The sequence below is a fragment of the Callospermophilus lateralis genome, chromosome 11 (assembly GCF_048772815.1).
Source record: "Callospermophilus lateralis isolate mCalLat2 chromosome 11, mCalLat2.hap1, whole genome shotgun sequence".
In the NCBI taxonomy this organism is placed as follows: domain Eukaryota; kingdom Metazoa; phylum Chordata; class Mammalia; order Rodentia; family Sciuridae; genus Callospermophilus; species Callospermophilus lateralis.
Window position 1 is genome coordinate 29545022 of NC_135315.1, and position 19997 is coordinate 29565018.

At 40.0% G+C, this 19997-nt stretch overlaps 2 protein-coding genes across 4 annotated transcripts in view; one reads left to right on the plus strand and one right to left on the minus strand.

Annotated features, from left to right (window-relative positions):
* The window catches only part of Cox11 (cytochrome c oxidase copper chaperone COX11), a 69756-nt gene that overhangs the window by 22514 nt on the left and 27245 nt on the right, over positions 1-19997 (minus strand). Inside the window, exon 5 of one of the 3 annotated variants that reach the window (XM_076871652.2) lies at positions 17918-18181. The exons of 1 other annotated variant lie outside the window; for it this stretch is intronic. The gene's annotated coding sequence lies outside the window, so the exon portion shown is untranslated. Of the gene's footprint in view, positions 1-17917; positions 18998-19997 lie in introns of those variants that run through there. One more of the 3 variants, XM_076871651.2, reaches the window with a different exon arrangement.
* Tom1l1 (target of myb1 like 1 membrane trafficking protein) overlaps positions 1-19997 on the plus strand; it is a 42556-nt gene that overhangs the window by 404 nt on the left and 22155 nt on the right. Inside the window, exons 2-7 of the mRNA XM_076871647.2 lie at positions 2439-2523; positions 4043-4121; positions 10352-10501; positions 11128-11253; positions 11991-12086; positions 13087-13203. Coding sequence (XP_076727762.2) covers positions 2439-2523; positions 4043-4121; positions 10352-10501; positions 11128-11253; positions 11991-12086; positions 13087-13203 — 653 coding nt within the window. The remainder of the gene's footprint in view (positions 1-2438; positions 2524-4042; positions 4122-10351; positions 10502-11127; positions 11254-11990; positions 12087-13086; positions 13204-19997) is intronic.

Consider the following 19997-nt stretch of genomic DNA (forward strand, 5'->3'; position numbering starts at 1 on the left):
AGGCTTTGGCGTGGTGTGTTGGGGCCTCCACCAGGAGAGGCTGGAAACTTGTTTGACTAGAGGAAGGTTATTCAACAAGTGCGTTCACCCGAGGGCTGTTAGGCGTGTAGTGTTGTTCCATACTGTTATGCCCATTTTGCAGATGAGGGAAAGATGTGATCTCACTGTGAGAGGCTCAGCAAACCTGAGCTGTCTTTTGAGGTAAACAAAGAGAATGGAAATGCTTGGCATTAGAGTAAAGGGAGGAAAGAGGAGAGAAGAACTGGAGACAAGAAGAAGGCCTTTCTGAGACCAGGGTGGGCCGCCTAGGCACCGTCCTACCTCTTTTCTATCTCCAGTGGCTATCCTCTGAATTATGTAGGTGTAAGCATAAGTCAGTGATTGGACTCTTCCCAACACCACCTCACTTCTCCCTCTTTTTCTTGATTCCTCCTCTTGGGAACGGGGTGTGGCACCCTGGCATATTAAAGGCAGGCAAACTGTCTGTTGGGAACTTAGTGGGATGATGAAATCGTGAGAATCTCCTACTTGGAGCAAGAAGGCTCAGACTTGCAAGCTTTGGGTTACAGCTCACCTAATTGCTGTGTGACACAGTACAGACCATTTACCCTGAACCTGAGTTTCCACATCTTTATGGGACCAGGCACCCCAGCCAGGCTAGATAAGACATGGTCTCAAGCTTCAGGGAATTCACTTTCTTTTACTTGAAAGTTTTTTTCCAGTATTGTGGATTGAACTCAGGGGGACTCTACCACTGACCCACATCCCCAGCCCTTTTGATTTTTTGAGAGAGATTTTGCTAAGTTGCTCAGGCTGGTCTGGAATTTGCAATCCTCCTGCCTCAGCCTCTCAAATCACTGGATTACAGTCATGCACCACCACACTCATCTGATGGGAACTCACTTTCTTATAGGGCAGACAAGTTTGTAATAACTTCTGTATGAAACTTTTAGAAGAAAAATATAAAACACATAAAACCTATGAAAAGGGAGAGATGAACTCTGCCGTGGTCTTTGAAGGGTGAATAGGAGTTTCTAGGAAGATAAGGTTGGGAGAAGAGCAAGGAATGGAAGGAGACATCTGATAGATGGGACAACCATATATGCCTGACAGTGCTCACCTTTGTCCACTGAGTGCCAAATTCTAATAGCTCTTTTCCTGGGTGGGAAGCAGGCTAAACTTGGGGGTTCTCCCAACTAAGTCCTTATTCTTCTTCCCTTTCTTTAGTCTTTTCTCGTTGTTTTGTCTTCATTTTCCTCAAAAACTATGTTATTTTCATGCTTATGGATCACACCTTTCTCCAACGAAGATATTAAATTCATTCATATAGGGTATTTCCCTTCCTAGATAGCATTTTGTTTGAGGTACTGGGGATCAAACCCAAGGTCTGGCACATGGTAGGCAAGCGCTCTACCACTGAGCTGCATCTTTAGCTCTTCTTATTCTTTCTTTCTTTCTTTTTTTAAATATATATATATTTTTAGATGGAGATGGATACAATGCCTTTATTTTATTTGTTTATTTTATGTGGTGCTAGGGATCCAACCCAGTGCCTCATGCATGCTAGGTAAGTGTTCTACCACACCACTGAGCCACAACCCCGGCCCCTTATTCTTTATTTTGAGACAGGTTCTTGCTAAGTTGCCCAGGCTGGCCTTGAACTTGCCATCCTTCTGCCATGGCAGAAGGGATACAGTCATACACAATGACAATAGTTGGGATACAGTCATACACAATGACACCTGCTTTAACATTTGGTATTCTTGAAGAGAATGTCTGGAAAAGGGAAAATATCTGATTATTTAACGATGGGGTTCCAGGTACAGTCTGCATGGGAGTCTGCCTGTGGTAGCTTTGATAGTGTAGACTAAAAGTGGTCTTGCTCAGTCATTCTGTTCTCTCTCCCTTTTTCTCACCCCCACCTAACAAATGATTTTAAAAAACAAACACTGAGATCAAGCAATTTTGGATTTCAATATAAGTTCTATCTCCTACTTGCTGTGTAACCTTGGGTAATTTCCTTAACCTCTCACAATTTGTTTGATCATGTCCAAGAGTGGGTTAAATGGGATTGCAAAATAAAATACTTAGCTCTGTGTAGTTCCCCTAGTAGGCGGCTGCTGAATAAGCTCTAGTGCTGTTCTCTGAAAGTTGGGCAGATGGAGATCTAGCTGGCCTGCTTTAGCCCCGTAGCCAGGTGTTATGCTTGCAGTCTTCATTAATAGGTCACTCATTACTGTTGCAACAGCAGCACTCTGAACTTGAGTTCCGAGTGATTCCTGAATTACTGAGGATTGTTCAGGGGAAAAAAAAGGAGTCACTTTGCCCTATATAAACTTAATGGTACTTGCTGTTACACCCTGGGGCAGATTATTTAAGGGAGACATTTTTTACTCTGTTGTAACTCAGACTCAACACAAGCAGCTTTTTCTTTGCAGAAAAGGCTACATTTGCTGGAGTTCAGACCGAAGACTGGGGCCAGTTCATGCACATCTGTGACATAATGAACACTACCCAGGATGGGTGAGTTCAGTGTGGTGTCCAAGTCTTTGCCTTTGATAAGAAGCATCAGATCTATAACATGTTTTTTCTTGCCAACTCTGGTTTTCTTATTGAAAGAGGATTTTTATCATCCCTTAGGGACCCTCTACCTTTTAAAGATGTCAGGTTTTGACTTATTGGGGCAGCTCTTGCTGGGACATGTGGAATATCTGAGAATCCATTGTAATTTTTTTCCCCTCTCCTTTCAGCTTTCCTTAACAGTTTCAAATTTTGTCTGTGAGAGACTCAGATGCCTTGTTTTCAAAAGATTAAAAAAAAAAAAAAAAATATATATATATATATATATATATATATATATATATATATAAAGAGATAGATTGTTTCCTTCCTTAGGAATTTTTTCTGCTCTGATTGCCAGTATTTTGTGTAACTAAAAAATATTATCCAGAAACTGGTTAACTCCTGGTGGTGAACAATCTCTGGACATTCATCTTTATAACCAGGAAATGATCTAGCAGTCTTTTTCTTCCTTGTCATGTGACAGGTTGTTTTGTTTTGTTTTCTCCTTAATGCCAATATAGCCATGTTTGTGCTGTGTATATTTTAAATAATGGATGCTACTTTTTTTAATATACTTTTTAAACTTTAGAGAATTGAAGTTATAAGAGAAGTTATTAAGAAGGACCTACCTGGGCTAGAGTTGTGGCTCAGTGGCAGAGCACTTGCCCAGCAACATCGACAATTGAAAAAAATATTAAGAAAAAAAAGAAGGGCCTACTAGTTTGAATTTAGTCAGCTAAGGTTATTATAAAAGACATAATTCCATTAATTTTCTTATAGGTATTCAAGTGACATTTGACAGGAAAAGATTTAATCTAGCTCATGTTGAGAAGAAAACATGAAAACTTAATTACTGATTATATATTGGTGGAAAGTACTATGTCACCATCATACTGTTCATGATTTTTTTTCTCTATAATCTTGTTTACCATGTTTAGATCTTCTGTGAAGCTTTTCATTGATACGACTAATTTCTTCACTGCTAATACATAAGGAGAATCTAGTAAATTCTAGCCCTCTATTTATAGTTCTTCCTTTGTAACATGATATTGTGGCATCTCAGAAGCTGACCTCTTTTGCTGTAATTCTTCCACCATCCCTTTGCCTAGAGGGTGCTCAGGAAATGCCCCTTGACATTAAAGTGGTAACTTTCATTGATTGTCTTGGAAGTTAGATTTCCTGTAAACTGGTTCTGTGTATTGGTAGAGGAAATGGGTATAAGCATATTTCATGAGTAGTGCTTTCTGGGTATACTCTTAGGTAAATATTTTGATTCCCACCATAAGGTAGGTGGCATTGTCTGATTGTATCCATGAGGGGAAATTTAGGTAAGAGAAGGTACATGATCTCCTGAGATGGCAAACCAAAATCAAGGCCTTGGTCTTCTGCTCCTTAGACATTTCTGTTTGCACAATGCATATTGGTTTTCAGAAAACAATTTGCATGCCTAAATTGGTGATTTCTGTGTTTATTGCTATAGGCCAAAAGATGCAGTGAAAGCTTTGAAGAAAAGAATTTCCAAAAATTACAATCATAAAGAAATCCAACTTACGTTGTCAGTAAGTACTTGAATGTTCTAAGAAAGACTCTAGGATTTCCCAAGTTATATTACATTTTTAATCCTGGGTTTTAAAAAAATCTACCTATTTGTACACACACACACACACACACACACACACACACACACACACACATATTTTGAAGTAACAATAGGTTAGCAAAATTTTATACACTGTATGAGTTAAGTTTATTTATAGAGAATTGCAGAATAGAATTTAATGGATTATAATAGCATTTGATTTTGTGGAAAGAGTACTCCTGGAGAATCAGTTTTTCCTGGTCAGGAGATAGGAACTTATGATTAAAAACTTATAGATGCTGAACCGTGAAGAAGTTTGGGCATGTCTTAATTAACCATAACTGAAGGTGGGAGGAATTAAAGTCTTAAAAAAATGCCCTCCCTCCTTAGTTTTATATCTCCCTTGAACACTTGTGTGGAATCCTGCATGCTGGCAACTCATTTAGTTTGAACCAAGTTCTGCTACATGGTATCATTGGGAAAATGTTCTTTGTTGATTTAAGTTGTGTGCACTGTGTTGTCTGTGGTCTCTTACGTGACTTGTTCCCATTGCCGCCCCCCCCCCCATTCTTGGCCACATGACCTCTTTAGTCACGGTTGGTGAGTTGCCCTTTTTACTTTGATATGTGTTGCGAGCTCTGCCTGCTGCCTGAGAGTGAGCTGTGACATGGCTCTCCAATTTCTTCTGCATGCCTTATTTACCTCTGCCAGGCCCCAGACCATGCATGGTTATAAGGCTCTGGTTGGCCAGCTTCATGCTACTCTGAGGAGCTGTGGGAGAGTTGATCAGGAGGGTGATGGGGTAGAGGAGAGTGCTGCTCCCTGGTTTTAGATTCACAAGGAAGAAGAAGGGTCACATCTTGTGTGCTTGGAGACTAATTCAATGAAAAGAAATGAACAGTCTTCAAGATGCAGTCACCAAAGAAACCCTTCACAGTGGAATCTGAATGTAGCTTAGGAGCGTTTCCCTTTTTTGACCTGTTTTCTGTCTTTACCTCATGGCAGTGACCTCAGGAATTTCACAGAATGGAGGGGAGACATTTTGTGGAAATACCAAAACAATGTTCCAGTGTTTGAAATGCCTGGCACCTGACTCATATTCTTGATGTCAGTAGAGATGGTTATGTTATTAATTCCATTTCAAAGGTGACGAAGAATCTAAGACTAAGCAAGGTTAAGTGATTCCCCTCCCCCCAAGATTAAATGGCTATTACATAGCCTAGGCAGGATTTGAACCTAGTCCTCAGATTCCAAATCCCACACCCTTACCCCCAAACTACTTTGCCCCTTGGAATGAATCAAGTCTCTTATAGAGCAGACTACTGTGTTTCATTTGTGACTTCAGCTCCTTCATGTGTGTGTTGGACCAGGCTCATCAGTATTGACTGAATAGATGATCATCTGCACATTCCCCTCCCACTTCTCCTGGTATCCAGGAAGCCTCAATAGCTAATGGAAGGGATAGTAGAGCTGTGGTAGAAACCAATGTAAATGTGCCCTAAAATGAAATGGATCCAGAATATCTCAAGGCTGCAGAAGGTTAAGAGAATTGAGCGAGGAAGAAAGGGGATGGCAAATTTGGGGAACGCCACCTTCTCTGTTTCAACTCATAATTGTTTACCCTTTGTAAGGGTCTGCCTCTTTCTGTACTGTGTCTGGCTTGCTTGACATTTCTGTGGTTGCGTGTCTCCATCTCCATGCCTTCCTTCATTATAGGTTCTTCCCTCTGGGGATGAACCAGTGCCTTCCCTGAGGAAGCTGGGTTGTGTCAGATTCTTGTGGTTCCTTTTTGGAGGGGTGACAGTGTTTCTGCTCTTAACTCAAGCTTTGACTTCTCAAGCCTTGTTCTGAGCTAGCTGCTTGTTTTCCATGAACTTGTCCACCTCATAACTTTGCCACCTCCGCCCCAAGCTTGCTGTGCCAGTGTGAGAACAAAGCAATCTAAAACCTGTACTGAAATAAGGATGAGTCATGGTGGAGGGATTAGAATACAACTTTGTTGTAAGGATCAGAGTTCATGAAGGTCAGAGAAAAATGCATCTTTTCTCTTGAATTCCCTTTAAATATCTTTGTGCAGATTTCCCCAGGCTGTGTACATAAAGGCCCAGGCACCTCACCTCAGACCAGTCATTGCCTTTCAGAGGTGTGCTTATGGACTGGCTCCAGAATTCAGTTGAGCCAAACTGAATTATGAGGGAAATTAGTCACAGAAAGAATCACCCAATGTCTGTCAAAGGCAATTATAAGTTTACCAATAAACTTAAAAAAAGTAATCCCCCCATGTGACATTTCCATTTTATCACTATGAAGTTATGACAGCCTGTCAAAGTCAATTATACATGTTCTTCATTTTATCTGCCATTTTGGGTTCTCCATGGACTTGTTAGCCTTGATTAGGTCCTTGATGGGATCTGACTGTACTATGATTTCTTACCATAAGTTGATAAGTTTTATTAAGGAGCCAGTCATTTGTTTAGCTTTGTTTCTGTTGTGCTGAGGATTAAACCCAGGGCTTTGTGCATGCAAGGGCCATACCTTTGAGCTACATCCCCAGCCCAAGAAGTCAGTAGTTTTGTTTTTGTTGTTTTTGTTTTGTTTTGGGTACTGAGGATGGAATCCAGTTTTGTTTTGTTTTTTTTTTAAATACTGCTGTTTGATTTTATTGCTCTGAGCCAGAAGCTAACCTATTCTTGAATCAGTCAATTGTAATAGATCTCAGCAAGGTATCATTGTTAAACACAGGAAAGTGGTTGAACAGGTTCCTGAGAATCAATGAATTAATAGACCTTTGTGGAATACCCACTAAGTAGTGAGCTCTAGTAGTTTCAGAAGTCTTGTGAAATGTGGCTCTTCCTTCAGCAGCAGTTAGAGGGGCTGTGGAGGCTGCACTGTCTCCTGTGGGTGTCACAGTAGGGTAACGTAACCATACCTTGGTATGGTCACCAAGAATGGTCCAGCTCTGATGAATTTTTCACCTCTGATGGCTCTGAAACTTGATGTTGTCACTGTGCCCGGTTTAGAATTTACTATGAAAAACATAAAGCCACATAGCTCTTTTTCTTCCAGTCCTCTCTGAAGAGAATATTTCTATCAGCAGATTGGTTCCTTCTCTTCTAGAAGGATCTTCTCCATGGAAGCAAATGATCAAAATGGCTACTGTCTACTGTTTCATGTCAGGCTCTTAGCATACATTATATTTTATATAGTCTTTAACAACAAGCCTCTACATGGAGGTACTTGTGTCCATTTTGCATAAGGATACCCAGATTAATGACTTACCCAGCTGAGCACAAAAGTAGACCAGTGAAGCTTAAAGTCACCCACTTAGGTCTCTCTTGGTCCCTTGGCTCCTCGGTTCTCTATCACACCTGAGATTATGGACTCTTGCTTCTCCAGTTTTCCAAGGTGGGTTATCTAATCTCATATACACCAAAGTTAGATTGTAAAATATGTAAAAGGAACATATGTAATTTTTCCAATTTGCCACAATAGATTTTATGACCAATTTAACTGGGCTGCCGGGTGAGTACTGGAGACATAATGGAAGAGGTGATAGAGAAGTAATTAGTCCTGACATCCTAGATTCCAATGGGAAAACACAAAGGGCATGATTGCTGATCTCCAGATGTTAACATTCTCAGAATTTCACTTTGGCTCTTTGATCCTGTGTATGTGCCCCCTGGGAATGTTACCCATTATAGTAAAATACCAGTGCTCCAAAAGATAAAAGTTGATTTGTGGAATATTTAGAAAGAAATTCACCATTTACTTCATTATAAGCAAAAGTGAAACTCAGAGGCGAGGTACCTACACCAAGATTCCGATGAAGTATTTCTGTAAACTCATTAAACCAATGACGCTCACCCTCTCAGGATCTCACCCATTAAAAACTTTTATCAAGTTAATTGTCATTTGTTACTCCCCTTTTCAACTTTTTCTAATCAACTTGTATTAGTAAAGATTCAACTTACTGTGCTATGGATTTTTTTCCTTTGCTTTAAAGGTATTCCTTGGGTGTCATCTAGCTCCATGTGCTCAGCCCCTCCATTTCCTGATTGCCTTCTTGGTCACATTGCCTTAAAACTATAACTTTCATATGGCAAAAAATGACACTCAAAATATAGAGCATGGTAGCAAGTCAAGTTTCAGGGCTACTTTTCTGCAGAAATGATAATCCCTATCCTGGTTGGTTATGGTTTCTGTGACCTCGCTCACTCAAGGTGGTGGAGTGATTTAATTTTGTGTTTAGATCACTTGTTGAAGTCTACCTTCTCCATGCAGTTCTTCCATACCAGCTCATTCTCTGATTTCTGCTCATGTTGCTTTATTGGAAATGCTTCTTTCAGGGCAACCAGTCACCCAACATGGGTTTTTCTTCATCCCTATTTAACACATCATCCTCCTGGAAGATTCTCTTTTGACCTTACTGATGTTGTGTTCGCCTTATGTTGTGCTTCATTTCTGTTGCTCTTTGGTTTCCTTCTGTGAGTTTCTCTGGCCTGTGTAATAGGTAACACCAGTGTCCCCCCCATTCTTCCTCTGCTTATCAGAAGTGACCTTGATGGCTCACTCTCCTGACCTGTATCTGCTCAACAGATACTCGAATGCCCACTTTTCTTTCAAACTAAAATATCTAAATTTCAACCCATCATTTTTGTTCCTAGGAACCCCCTTCACACTACCCCACCCACTTCCAGATTTCCATCAATGGTGTCCTCAGTCTCTTGCAGAATGAAGGCCACTTAACTTTCAGTCTTCCTTCATTCACAGTCAGGCCAAAGTCTTACTTCATAGTTCTTCCCTGACTTTCCTCGCTTGCATCTGCCTCGTTCATTTCAGGTCTCCATACATGGTGGGGGCCTACTGGATCTTTCTTTCTTTCCAAGAATTTTCACCCTCTGGTTTCCTTTGTAAGTGCTGCCTGACAGCATTTCCAGAGTGCTGCTTTGCATACATTATCCTTTTCACGGAGCTCCAGAGCGAGGTGTGATGGTGACAGACTAAACAGGAATCCCTGCCTTCAGGATAATGTCCAGACGCTTTACACTGCCACATAAATTTCTGTGCAGTCTGGGTGACATCCTGACAGACATTATTCATTCAACCTCTGCAGTGTCCCTAGTTTGCCACTCAAGAAGCCACTACCAGAGACAAACCAGAGGACTTCTGTTCCCCCTCAAAACTCATACATTGCCACCTTTCTAGTTTTTTTTCAAGCCATTTGTGTTAGTTACCTTCCCGTGAATGTTGCAAATACCCGATGTAATCAACTTAGAAAGGTTTATTTTGGCTCACGGTTTCAGAGGTTTCAGTCCATGATTGGTTGGCACTGTCACTTTTAGTCTTGGAGTAAGGTTGGCTTCAATGCACAGCAGTGCAAAACCTCTAACCTTATGGCTGGGAAGCTCAGAGAGAGAGAGAGACAGACAGACACACACACACACACATACTGTGGACCCACAATCACCTTTGAGGACACACCTGCAATGATCTAAAGCTTCCTGTTGTTCCTTCCACCTATTGAAATGTCCACTACCTCCTAACAGCACCAAGTTAGGGACCAAGCCTTAAACCCATAGACTTGTAAGAGACATTCCAGATCCAAACTATAGCAACACTTGTCTGTCGAAAATGTAACTCTGTACTCCTTTTTTTCTTTTTTTTTTTACTTTTCATATTCATTTTTCAATGCCTAGTTCAGGACCAGCCTTTTCCAAAAATCTTGTAAGGCCACCCGGTCCTAAATAATCACACTGACCTAAATAGGTCTGTAGCTAGGCTTACTGCTGTGCAATTTATTATCCAAACCAGAATGTTTGAGAGTGAGAGGATGTGTCGTCATTAACAAAGTCAGGACAACAGGGATGGAACAGATCTTCCCTGGATAAACTGGGACAGATGTCATGCTGTCTTTAGCCCGTGTGGTTTGCTCACACTTCCCACTTAGCAGGTAGCACCTACTGCCTTATTTTGCTGATAATGCTGCGATAATGGTGTCCCCGCTCCCCATCAAGCCCAGCCCCCGGTAGCTACATTATACTTATTCTTCCTCATATCCCTAGAACCTACCATTTTGCTGTGTCTTGTAGTAGAAAGTAAATAATGTTTATTAATTATAATGCTGGTAGAAATCATTACTTAGCAATTTTTGCCTTATATTTCTGGGGTGATCTTGCCAGAGAAATACACTGTTTAATTTTTCTTATTTAGCTCATTGACATGTGCATGCAGAACTGTGGTCCAAGTTTCCAATCTCTGATTGTGAAGAAAGAATTCATTAAAGATAGTCTGGTTAAGCTGTTGGATCCTAAATACACCTTACCATTGGACATTCAGAATAGAATCTTGAATTTCATTAAGGTGAGTCTGTTGTCTACTTGCCACATCTTAAATAAAGGATGGTATGTTTCTAAGATTAGAGATTTAATGGGATATCTTCTGATTGTTTCAATGATCCTTCTTAACCTAGGATTGAGCCAGAGAACATTCCCATTCCTTTGTTTCTGTGGCATAATGATTTCTGGGTGTTGGATAATAACCTTTTCCTGAAGAATTTATATTCATCTCCCTCCCTTCCTCTTACTTTCTATTTCATCCACATCAGGAAAGACATTGATGGGTATATTCATTTTGTAGATATGGAAACTATCTTCTGGAGCAGATAAATGACTATTTCAAGGTTACCTGGCTAAAGAGTTACTGATACTATTTTGGAATCTATTAATTTTATGTTTAGCACAGCAAAAAAATGATTGATCGTGTCTATTTCAGGGTTCTATCAAGATGTTGAAGCATAGGATTCTGAGGATTTAAAGTATTTTATAATATCCTAGCCTTGAAAATGAATACTTTGTTCATGGCATTCAGAAATAGCTTTGTGTTTCCTAATAAAGGACACAGTTGTTAATTTCTCATCTTATATCACAAGTTTAAAAACTGCTTTTGCTGCTATTTTAACTCCAGAACTTTCTGTCTCTTGAACTCAGTGTTGGTCACAGGGTTTCCCAGGAGGTGTGGATGTAAGTGAAGTAAAAGACGTGTACCTGGACCTGCTTAAGAAGGGTGTTCAGTTTCCTCCCTCAGATGCAGAGGCTCCAACAGCAAGACAAGAGGTAGGAGGCTTTTCTTTGACCCATGTGGAGTAAGAGAATGTTACCTGGATCTTTTTATATTGTAAGCGACACCCTAGCTCAACTAGGTGGAGCCAAAAGATGAGTTTACTAGAAGGATGTGGCCATATCTTGTAGAATAACAATGGCTAAGGACCTGCTTGCTTGGTGTATTTGGGGTCTGATCTGGGAGCAAGTTAGAAATGCTTCATGCCCAAATAAGTCAGAATCCTCATTTTTATAAGACTTCCAGGTGTTTTCTCTGCACATTGGTGTTGATAAGCACTGGCCTAGAGCCCATGCTATGGGCTGTCCACCTAATGTTTCAGGTAAGGCATTGACTCAGGGAGTGGTGATTGGTGGAGGACATGCCTTGCCAACTGTGGCTTAAAAAAACTTAATGTGAATTTAGTTACCATTTGTTTTTAATGACCTAAAGAAAGGGCAATAATCATCTCACACCACAGGTTATCCTGCAGACACTTTGTAAAACCAAGAGCACTTTATTGAATTGTTATTCAGTTAGTAAACTGAATAGCAGCCACATTGCTATTGAATATCTGCTCTGTTATGGGCATGTCATTTGCTTAGGGCTTTTCTCAAAATGATGGACAGGTTATATGCTTGATGATTGAATCTAGGCTATGCAGGACTTTGGTTGAGAGTGCCTGAGTCAGCTCAGAAAACTGGGCTTGAAGTGGCTATGTGAGTCTCATAGCATTTCTTCCTTTCATTCTCAGACCTCATTGACTCCACCAGCATCTGTTCCTACTGCACCAGCTCTTTCTTCAGTAATTCCTCCCAGGAACTCAACTATTACTTTGGTCCCAGAACAGGTAACAAGTGCAAAAAATATATTTGTTGATGCCTTTTCTAAGTTCTAAGCATTGATATATAGTTTGTTTGTTTTAACAACATTATGAGGTATATGTGCATTATTCCCTGTGGTTTAAGAGCACAGAAGACTATGGCTTATGGATACTTCTGTGAATTACTGTGGTTGATTTCTGAGGAGAATTAATCCAGTTGCTTCTGTCTGATTCCAAAGCTCACTTTTAATTGTGCGTGTCTAGTTGATTTTAGGGCTTTGTGAAGTTTTGACTATGGACTGAGACTTATGTCCATCAGTTGATTCCTGTTCCTAATGATAGGACTGTCTGAATATCATTTCAGAGAGCTCAGGAAATGGTGGTCTTTATTAATTGTGCCAACTAAGTGGCATTGCCACTTTGTCCCTGGGGCCCACGAACAATTATGTAACACTTAGGTCCTGCTGTAAAGGAACTGTCACTGAAGATTTGTATTAGTATTATTCAAATAATATTTGTATTAATATTATCAATAAACATGAAAATCTGTGTGATTAATCCCTCTTCCTGTTTAATTGGAGAGGAAAAAAAAGGGGGTTTTATTTTTTTATCCTTCTTGCTCTGATGCCATCAGAGTGCTAAACATTCTCATTTTCTCCCCAGCTCTTATTGGTTACCAAGAAACTCAGGGTAACATTTGCCATTTTTTTCCAGGTTCTTAATTCTCCTACTATGTACTTAGTACCTCCTCCTCTAATTGTTTTAATCTTTTTTTTCCTCCCTTCATTTTTAATTTTCCTAAAGTGTAATTTTGGGTTTGTTACAAGAAATCTTAAGACCATTTATTAACAGTATAATTCATAAAGTAATTAAATGTGTGTGTTTGTATAAACTTAAATGTGTTTGAAGACATGAAATTTTGCAGCATTATCTCCTCCAGCATAAGTCCTGGGAGTGGGAAGCAAGCTAGCCACAGCCATTCTTCTTCAAGCAGTGCACTTACTGGGGATTGTGTTGCTCTCCACAGATTGGAAAGCTGCACAGTGAATTGGATATGGTGAAAATGAACGTGAGAGTGATGTCTGCCATACTGATGGAGAACACTCCCGGGTCTGAGAACCATGAAGACCTAGAGCTTCTGCAGGTGCTGTATGATCAGGGACAGAGTGTCTTGTGAGGTCATTCTCTAAACTTTTGAGCTTTGGAGATGGAAGACACTACTGTTGCCTAGTCCCTCCCCTTGCATCTGACTGCATTTGATTTCTAAACTTGAGAAGAAAAGATCAAAGAATGACATTAGCAGAAATGCAGTAGTAACTTAGACATGATTCTTCCTTGCCCTGATGCAATTTATGACCTTGATCATATGCAGTCAAGTACCCCATCAGGTTTTGTTAACTTTTTTTATTTTCATTTATTTTATTTTTTCAATTTTGCAGTACTGGGAATCAAACCAGGGCCTTGCATGCTGGGCAAGTGCTCTATAGCTGAGTTACACCCCCAGCCCTTGTCATTTTATTTTGAGAAGAGTCTCCCTGTGTTCGACAGGCTGGCCTCTAAGTTTTGTGATTGTTCTGCCTTGGCCTCTTGCTCTGATGCCATTATAGGCGTATAATCGTAGCTGCGATTATAGGCGTGTGCCACCATGAATATCTTCTCATTGTTTTAAGTGTAAAAAAATTGCCTCTATATACATCCATTTAACAAATGTACTGAATAACTATAAGGAATATGGGTATAAAGAGTCTGTCCGTAATCCTTAAGAACTTTTGTCTGTGAGCGAGATTCGTTTATAAACAACCAAATCAAGTATTACAGATGCTGTAATATAAAATTTGTCAGAATGGGATGGCCTCATGAATGGGGATGAGGAGAAAGGTGAAGATTTTAGGAAAGGTTTAGATGGGGGCAGTACTCATCCATGGAGGAACAAATGAAAAGGCATTGGGACTTTCATGAACATGGGAGGAAAACCATGAGCACTTGGAGGGTCCTCCCAAACCTTCTGTGTCTGTATATTCATATACTTTACTTTTTCACTCTATTCATTTGTTCATTGAATTATCAATTTTTAAGTTTTAATACTTACTAATTTTAGTGAGTTGTTATAGCACATGTCTGTAATTCTAGCACTTAGGAGGCTGAGTAGGGAGGCTTACTTGAGTCCAGGAGTTCAAGACCAGCCTGGGCAACATAATGAGATAGTGAGACCTTCTCTCAAAACAAAAGAATAAAATATAGACTTCCTTTTAATGCTTATTAAATTTAGAAGTCATTAGAAAAAAAAAAAAAAGGTCTGTTTCTAAGTCTCCCTAGGCAAGTTAACAATCTGTCAGATTTTTATTTTTCTCAGAAGATTCTCACTCCCTGCTTCTCATGTTGGTGTTCTGTTTAATTCCTTAGATAGTTAGTGAGTGATATTCCACTTCCTCCTGATTTACTAGGGTTACAGACATGCGCCACCACACCTAATTAAGAAGCGTTTTTAAAGAGTTGATTCTAATGTGATTAAAATAAAAAGAAAAGAAAAACAAAAAAAACAAGAGGTTACTTTTCACTCTGTATTTCTCTGCAAACCTCTACCTGGAGACCACTGGGTCTCCTTGTAAGGAACTCCTTGGGGCTCCCAACCCCACTGTCAGTGGATGTGAATTTGCATGTCTCTCAGGTGTGTAGGCAGGAGAGGGTACAAACACATAACTTGAAGCATAAAGTAAGATCTGATCTGTACAAGTCCTTGGGGACTCTTCAAGCTTGGAGATTCTTGGGGATTCTTCAAGGCTTTAGTACTTGGAGGGTCCTCCCAAACTCCTGTGTCTGTTCATTCATATACTTTGGGACATTTGCAAAGTTCTTTGTTATAGTAAGATTGAGTCTTTGTTTTTAACCCAACATTTGCAGACTTACTTGACCAAAGAATCCTGATTTTCTAAATACCTGTTATTATTCTGCAGAACATGAAAGCATTGTACCTTGATAAACAAATCAATGTTATGATCATTGGTTTAAGTGTATCATTCTTGAAATATTTTACTTAGGAGCATTGTAAAATATCATTTCACTGAACAATGGAGGTCTTGCCCTTAGTCTAGTCATTTACTATCATTGTGCCTTGTTTCTGCATATCTAAAATGAAGAGCTTAGATGATACTTTGTAAACAAAGGGAATATTAAGCACATCCTATTAGTTTAGAAGAATAAAAGGAAAATCAATCATTAGAATTCATATCCAGCAATCCTTTAAAAAATCCATAATTGGGGCTGGGGATATAGCTTAGTTGGTAGGGCGCTTGCCTTACATCCACAAGGCCCTGGGTTCGATCCCAGTACCACCAAAATAAATAAATAAATAAATAAACAAAACAAATCTACAATTGGAATCTTTTATGTGTAGAAGCTTTGTAACATACGATGTTAACTAGTGAGTTAAACTAAAATTTAAATATCCAAGCAAAAGGATATGTGGCAGATAGTAGATTTTGAAAATGGCCACAACAATATTTCTAGTTTCACATGGTCTTCACAGGCCATTCAGACTTCTGAAATGAATTGATTTATGACTTGTTTCTCATGGTTTCATCCATTTGTAGCAAAGAGCCTTGTGGTAAAAATGCACACTGAAACCTTCCATTTAAATACCTGAATCCAGTTTTATCTTTTATTCACCATGACTGAAATGCCTTTTTGTCTGAGTCCTTGGGTGCAGATGTTTGGTTGAATCTTACAAGTATGATGAGAATTTGTGGGTTGCTGTTTTAATGCCAGAGCTCAGGGTTGTGTATTGCTTTGAATAGTTAAAGAGATTTAGGTTATAAATCAACATTGGAATACTGCTCCTAGCCAATTCAAGTTGAATGGGTTCTGGCATCCTATCAACTTGTTTATAGAGACTGCTGGTTGGGGAACTTTATTTTTCTTCCCATGCTTTTTGGCAATAACAGATAAAGATCTGGTGTAGGGGAGGCTATTCCAAATTTCTTTTGACCCATATTTGAAGTTTTAAAATCTAAGTAACTCTGCTGTGGTTGATTTCTTCACCTGCTATGGAGGGAAAGGACAAGGAACCTATCTGACTTAAAGATCTAAAAAGGAGAGTAAGCAAAGGTAGACTATGGAGAAGCAAAGGAATTCTTCACATTTTACTTTGTCAAAGGTTTGCTCATCTGTCTGCACTACTGAGATCAGTAAAAGGGAGGAACCTAGGATGATGTGCTAGTTCCCTGGCTGCTGCCCTCAGAACTGCTGGGGCTTCCAGAAGCTGCATCATGAACTCAAGTGGTCATTAGAAGGAGTTGGCAGCCAGATGGGAAGAAGAACCCAAAGGAAAGAGTAATGCAGAGAAAGCAGCCTTGATAATAGCAGTGTCGTTGGTAGAAGGAGTGGAACCATCCAGACCTCATTCCCCTCCTGCTTCCTGCCCCTGTGTCCTGATAGCTGAATCCAGTCAGAAACCAGAGGGCAGCAGACCTGGTGGTGTGGTCCCTACAAGCCAGCTTCCCTGGCAGAAAGTGGCCAGTGGATCTGCAGGGCAAAAGAAAGGTGGCTAGCTATAGGAAAGCCTCCACTCAGAAATTGTCTGGCTCTTCTAGCACATAACCAGTGACCACAGCTTATCATTTGTTAGTGTTAAAACCAGAATTTTATCTGTTTGAGATTACCTTCTACTGGTTGTTCTGTTTCTTTGGAACCTGTTTCCTACCTGTTTCCTTCCATCTGAAATCTAATGTATTTCCCTGGAACTCCCTCTCTGTTCCTGCAGTCCATGTTGAGCCATTAGATCCTGAAACACTATTGATTCACAGGGCCCCTGCACTCTGTTAGACCTTTGGGTCATAAAACCATTTTGTGCAGTAGATTCTTATCACTCACTGTGCTTAACTGGGCAGGGACTGGATTTCCTTTGCTGGAGGGGAGTATGAGGCTGCAGCCAATCTCAGGTATGTGGTGATGAGCTGTGGGTGTCTGCCCTGGCTATAGGTATGAAGAATTGCAACACCCGTTTCCTGTATGTGTTTTCTTGCCCATTGTGCATTTGGCCTTGGGCACTTTCCTCTTATCTTGAGAAACCAACTTTCTCAGGACCTTCCACTTTAGTCTTTCTTACCTTTTGCCTCTTCCCAGTAGACCAAATGAAGAAAATATTTTGGTCTTTTGTGGAATCAAGAGAGCTCAGATGATCATGTGAGGATGATCTATATACCAGTTTAAAAAAAAAAAAGGAAGAAAGAAAAGAAAAATCACCCTCCTCTGACCAAGTCTTTATCCTTGGAAGGGACTTTCCATGTCATGGAGTCCATGTCCCTTTCTTCACAGACGAAGCTGCATATTTAGAAGAGGGATGGCTTGCCCACCCACTAGTAAACAGGGAGGGGAATGAGAACTGTATTCTCCTAAGCCTGTGTTCTATCCTTGATGCCAGCTCCTTTCTCATTGTGAACCAAGGGCTGATTTTTCTAGGGTAGAGGGCTAACCTATGTTTTTTTTTAATTATTTGTTCATTAATTCATTCATTTACCCTTTTTATTTCTACTTTTGAGACAGGGTTGCACTAAGTTGCCAAGTTGGCCTCAAACTTGCACTCCTCCCGCCTCAGCCTTCCTAGTTGCTGGGATGATAGGCATGCACAACTATGGTTACCCTAACAGACTGTCTTTTCCTGTAGGTATGAAATTAGCTTTGAACTAGTTAGAAAGCCACTTGAAGGCAGTAACCAAGGCCTATCCTTGTAAAGCCATTACAGTGCTTCGTGGAGTTATGCATATTTATATTACGCTTGGCACACCGAGTGAGGTTATTAAACATGAGTTGAATAGATCAATGCACTTTGTTGAAGAATGAGTGACTTAGGACAAAGGAAGTTACATAGAAGGATTTATTGAAGACATAGGTATTAGGGAAATAAGATGTTGACAATATTTAATGGGGCAAAAGAGTCAAAGAGTTCCAATGATGATCTGGAGTATTCTGTTGACAGTTCATTGTTCAGCTGAGGTGTGTATGAGGAACAGCTGTGTGAACAATTGATTTAAGCTGATAAATGTTTCACTTTGGAGTGTGGGAGAGTTTTTCTTTTTAGCAGATAGAGGCATCCTCTCAATCTCTTGTAGTTGGGGTTGGAAGCACTGGGAGAGGAAAAATATGTTATGGGCTGATGATAGGGATGTCGCCACACAGATACTATATTTTATAGAGATTCTTTCATGCAAACACACTATTTCCTGTTTGTACATTTTTCTTTCTGTTTTTAGTGTGTGGCCCTGTCTTGGTAAACGTAGGTCAACTGTAGTTTGTGCTGAAAGTTCAGAGGGATCTCCTTCCTTAATTCCTGAAAGCTTTGTGGAGGATTAAGAGCCATCTGGATGTTGGAAGAGGAAGCTCTTAATGAGCTCCTTTTTGTTTTGCTCCAAAGCTTTTTGAATTGATTGTTAAATTCATTCTAACTCGGAAGCCTGACTTTGCCTTTATAATAAAAGGAGGTGATTCCAGGGGCTCTGTATTAGCACCTGTCATTCTTGACTCATTCCCCATGGCTCCCTGTGTCCACAGCCCTGCAGGTTCCAACTGTGAGGAACTCTGACCCATCTTTTTTGTCCATGGTGCTTGGTCTCTGCTGTTTCCTGGTGGTGCAGCCCTCCTCTGAGACAGACATCAATTGCAAAGATCAGAGTGGGCTGGCTTTTGAAGAGGTTTTTCCCATTCTGCTTTGCAAACCTGCTGAGAGATGTGATGTTCCTTTCATGTTTCCATTCCATCTGGCTCTTGAAAGGGCAAAGGGAGGGTCTTCTTATGACTGGGGGCTATTGATGTTGGCTGCAAATTCATTTCAAATTAATTTCTACATTTTTGTCATGGGCATCTGACACCCGTTGTATTTCCTTGATCTTGACCTTGTTCTAGCAAGGCTGCCAGTGAGCAACAAGAGGAACAATTGCTGTACCCTTTAAAGCAAGAACAAAAGAAACGTTCTCATTCATCAGGGGAGTAGATTTTCTTGGTTCTCTGTTTTGCATGATATTGGTTCCTAGGTGATGGTACAAGTATTAGAGGATTGTATGAATTATTGAGATGAGCTTCTAGTCACCAATGTAATATGTCGTGGCTACTCACTGTATACTAGACGTCGTGGGGCTTCAGATAGTCATTTCCTGTCCTTACAACAACCCTGCAAAATGGTTGTTATTGCTGTGTTGTAGATGTGGGGAGAAACAAGCCTACTGTTAAATTTTAGCCTTATTTCTCTATATTCCATAGCAGGTATGTATACTGGGTCTACTTTTAGCCTATTGCTTCTGCAGTCCTTTCTCTTTCCATGTAGCTACCATTTGTCTTTTGTTTTATTAGAAGTTTGTCACAACCATCTCTTGTTTTCTAGGGTTGTTTTCACACCATAATGGCAGAGTTCAGTACTTTCAACAGACTAGATGCTCTATGGAACAAAATATTTAATATCTAGAGCTTTAAGAAAAATTTTGACCCCTACACTATGCCATGGTTGATGGTGGCCATGTCATTAGCAAATAGGACAGTTTTTCTGGCTACACATTGGAAGTATTAATACCCACTCTCAGCTATCTGATTCCCCCCTTATTTTTCCATTTTCATTTCATCTGTGTTCTAAATATTTTTATGATTTAGTCTAAATGCCAGTTATTAAAAGGTTGATTTATTTATTTAGAGATTTCGTCTCAGGAGTCTTGTAATATAGATTGTTTGAGATTCTAAATGGTCTCGTGAAGCATTAATTTTTCAGTAGTCTGTTTCTTGAGGGGAAAATGTCAGATTGTTTAATTGTGTGATGCTTAAGCAACTTGGGTTGCATTCACTGTAAGAGGAGGATCAGCCCTGTGCTTTTGGCTAATGTTGGCAATGTTACACAGGCAAATTCTAGCCAAGGTAGGGCGGAGGAGATAATAACATTAATTGGATTCACTTCAGGTT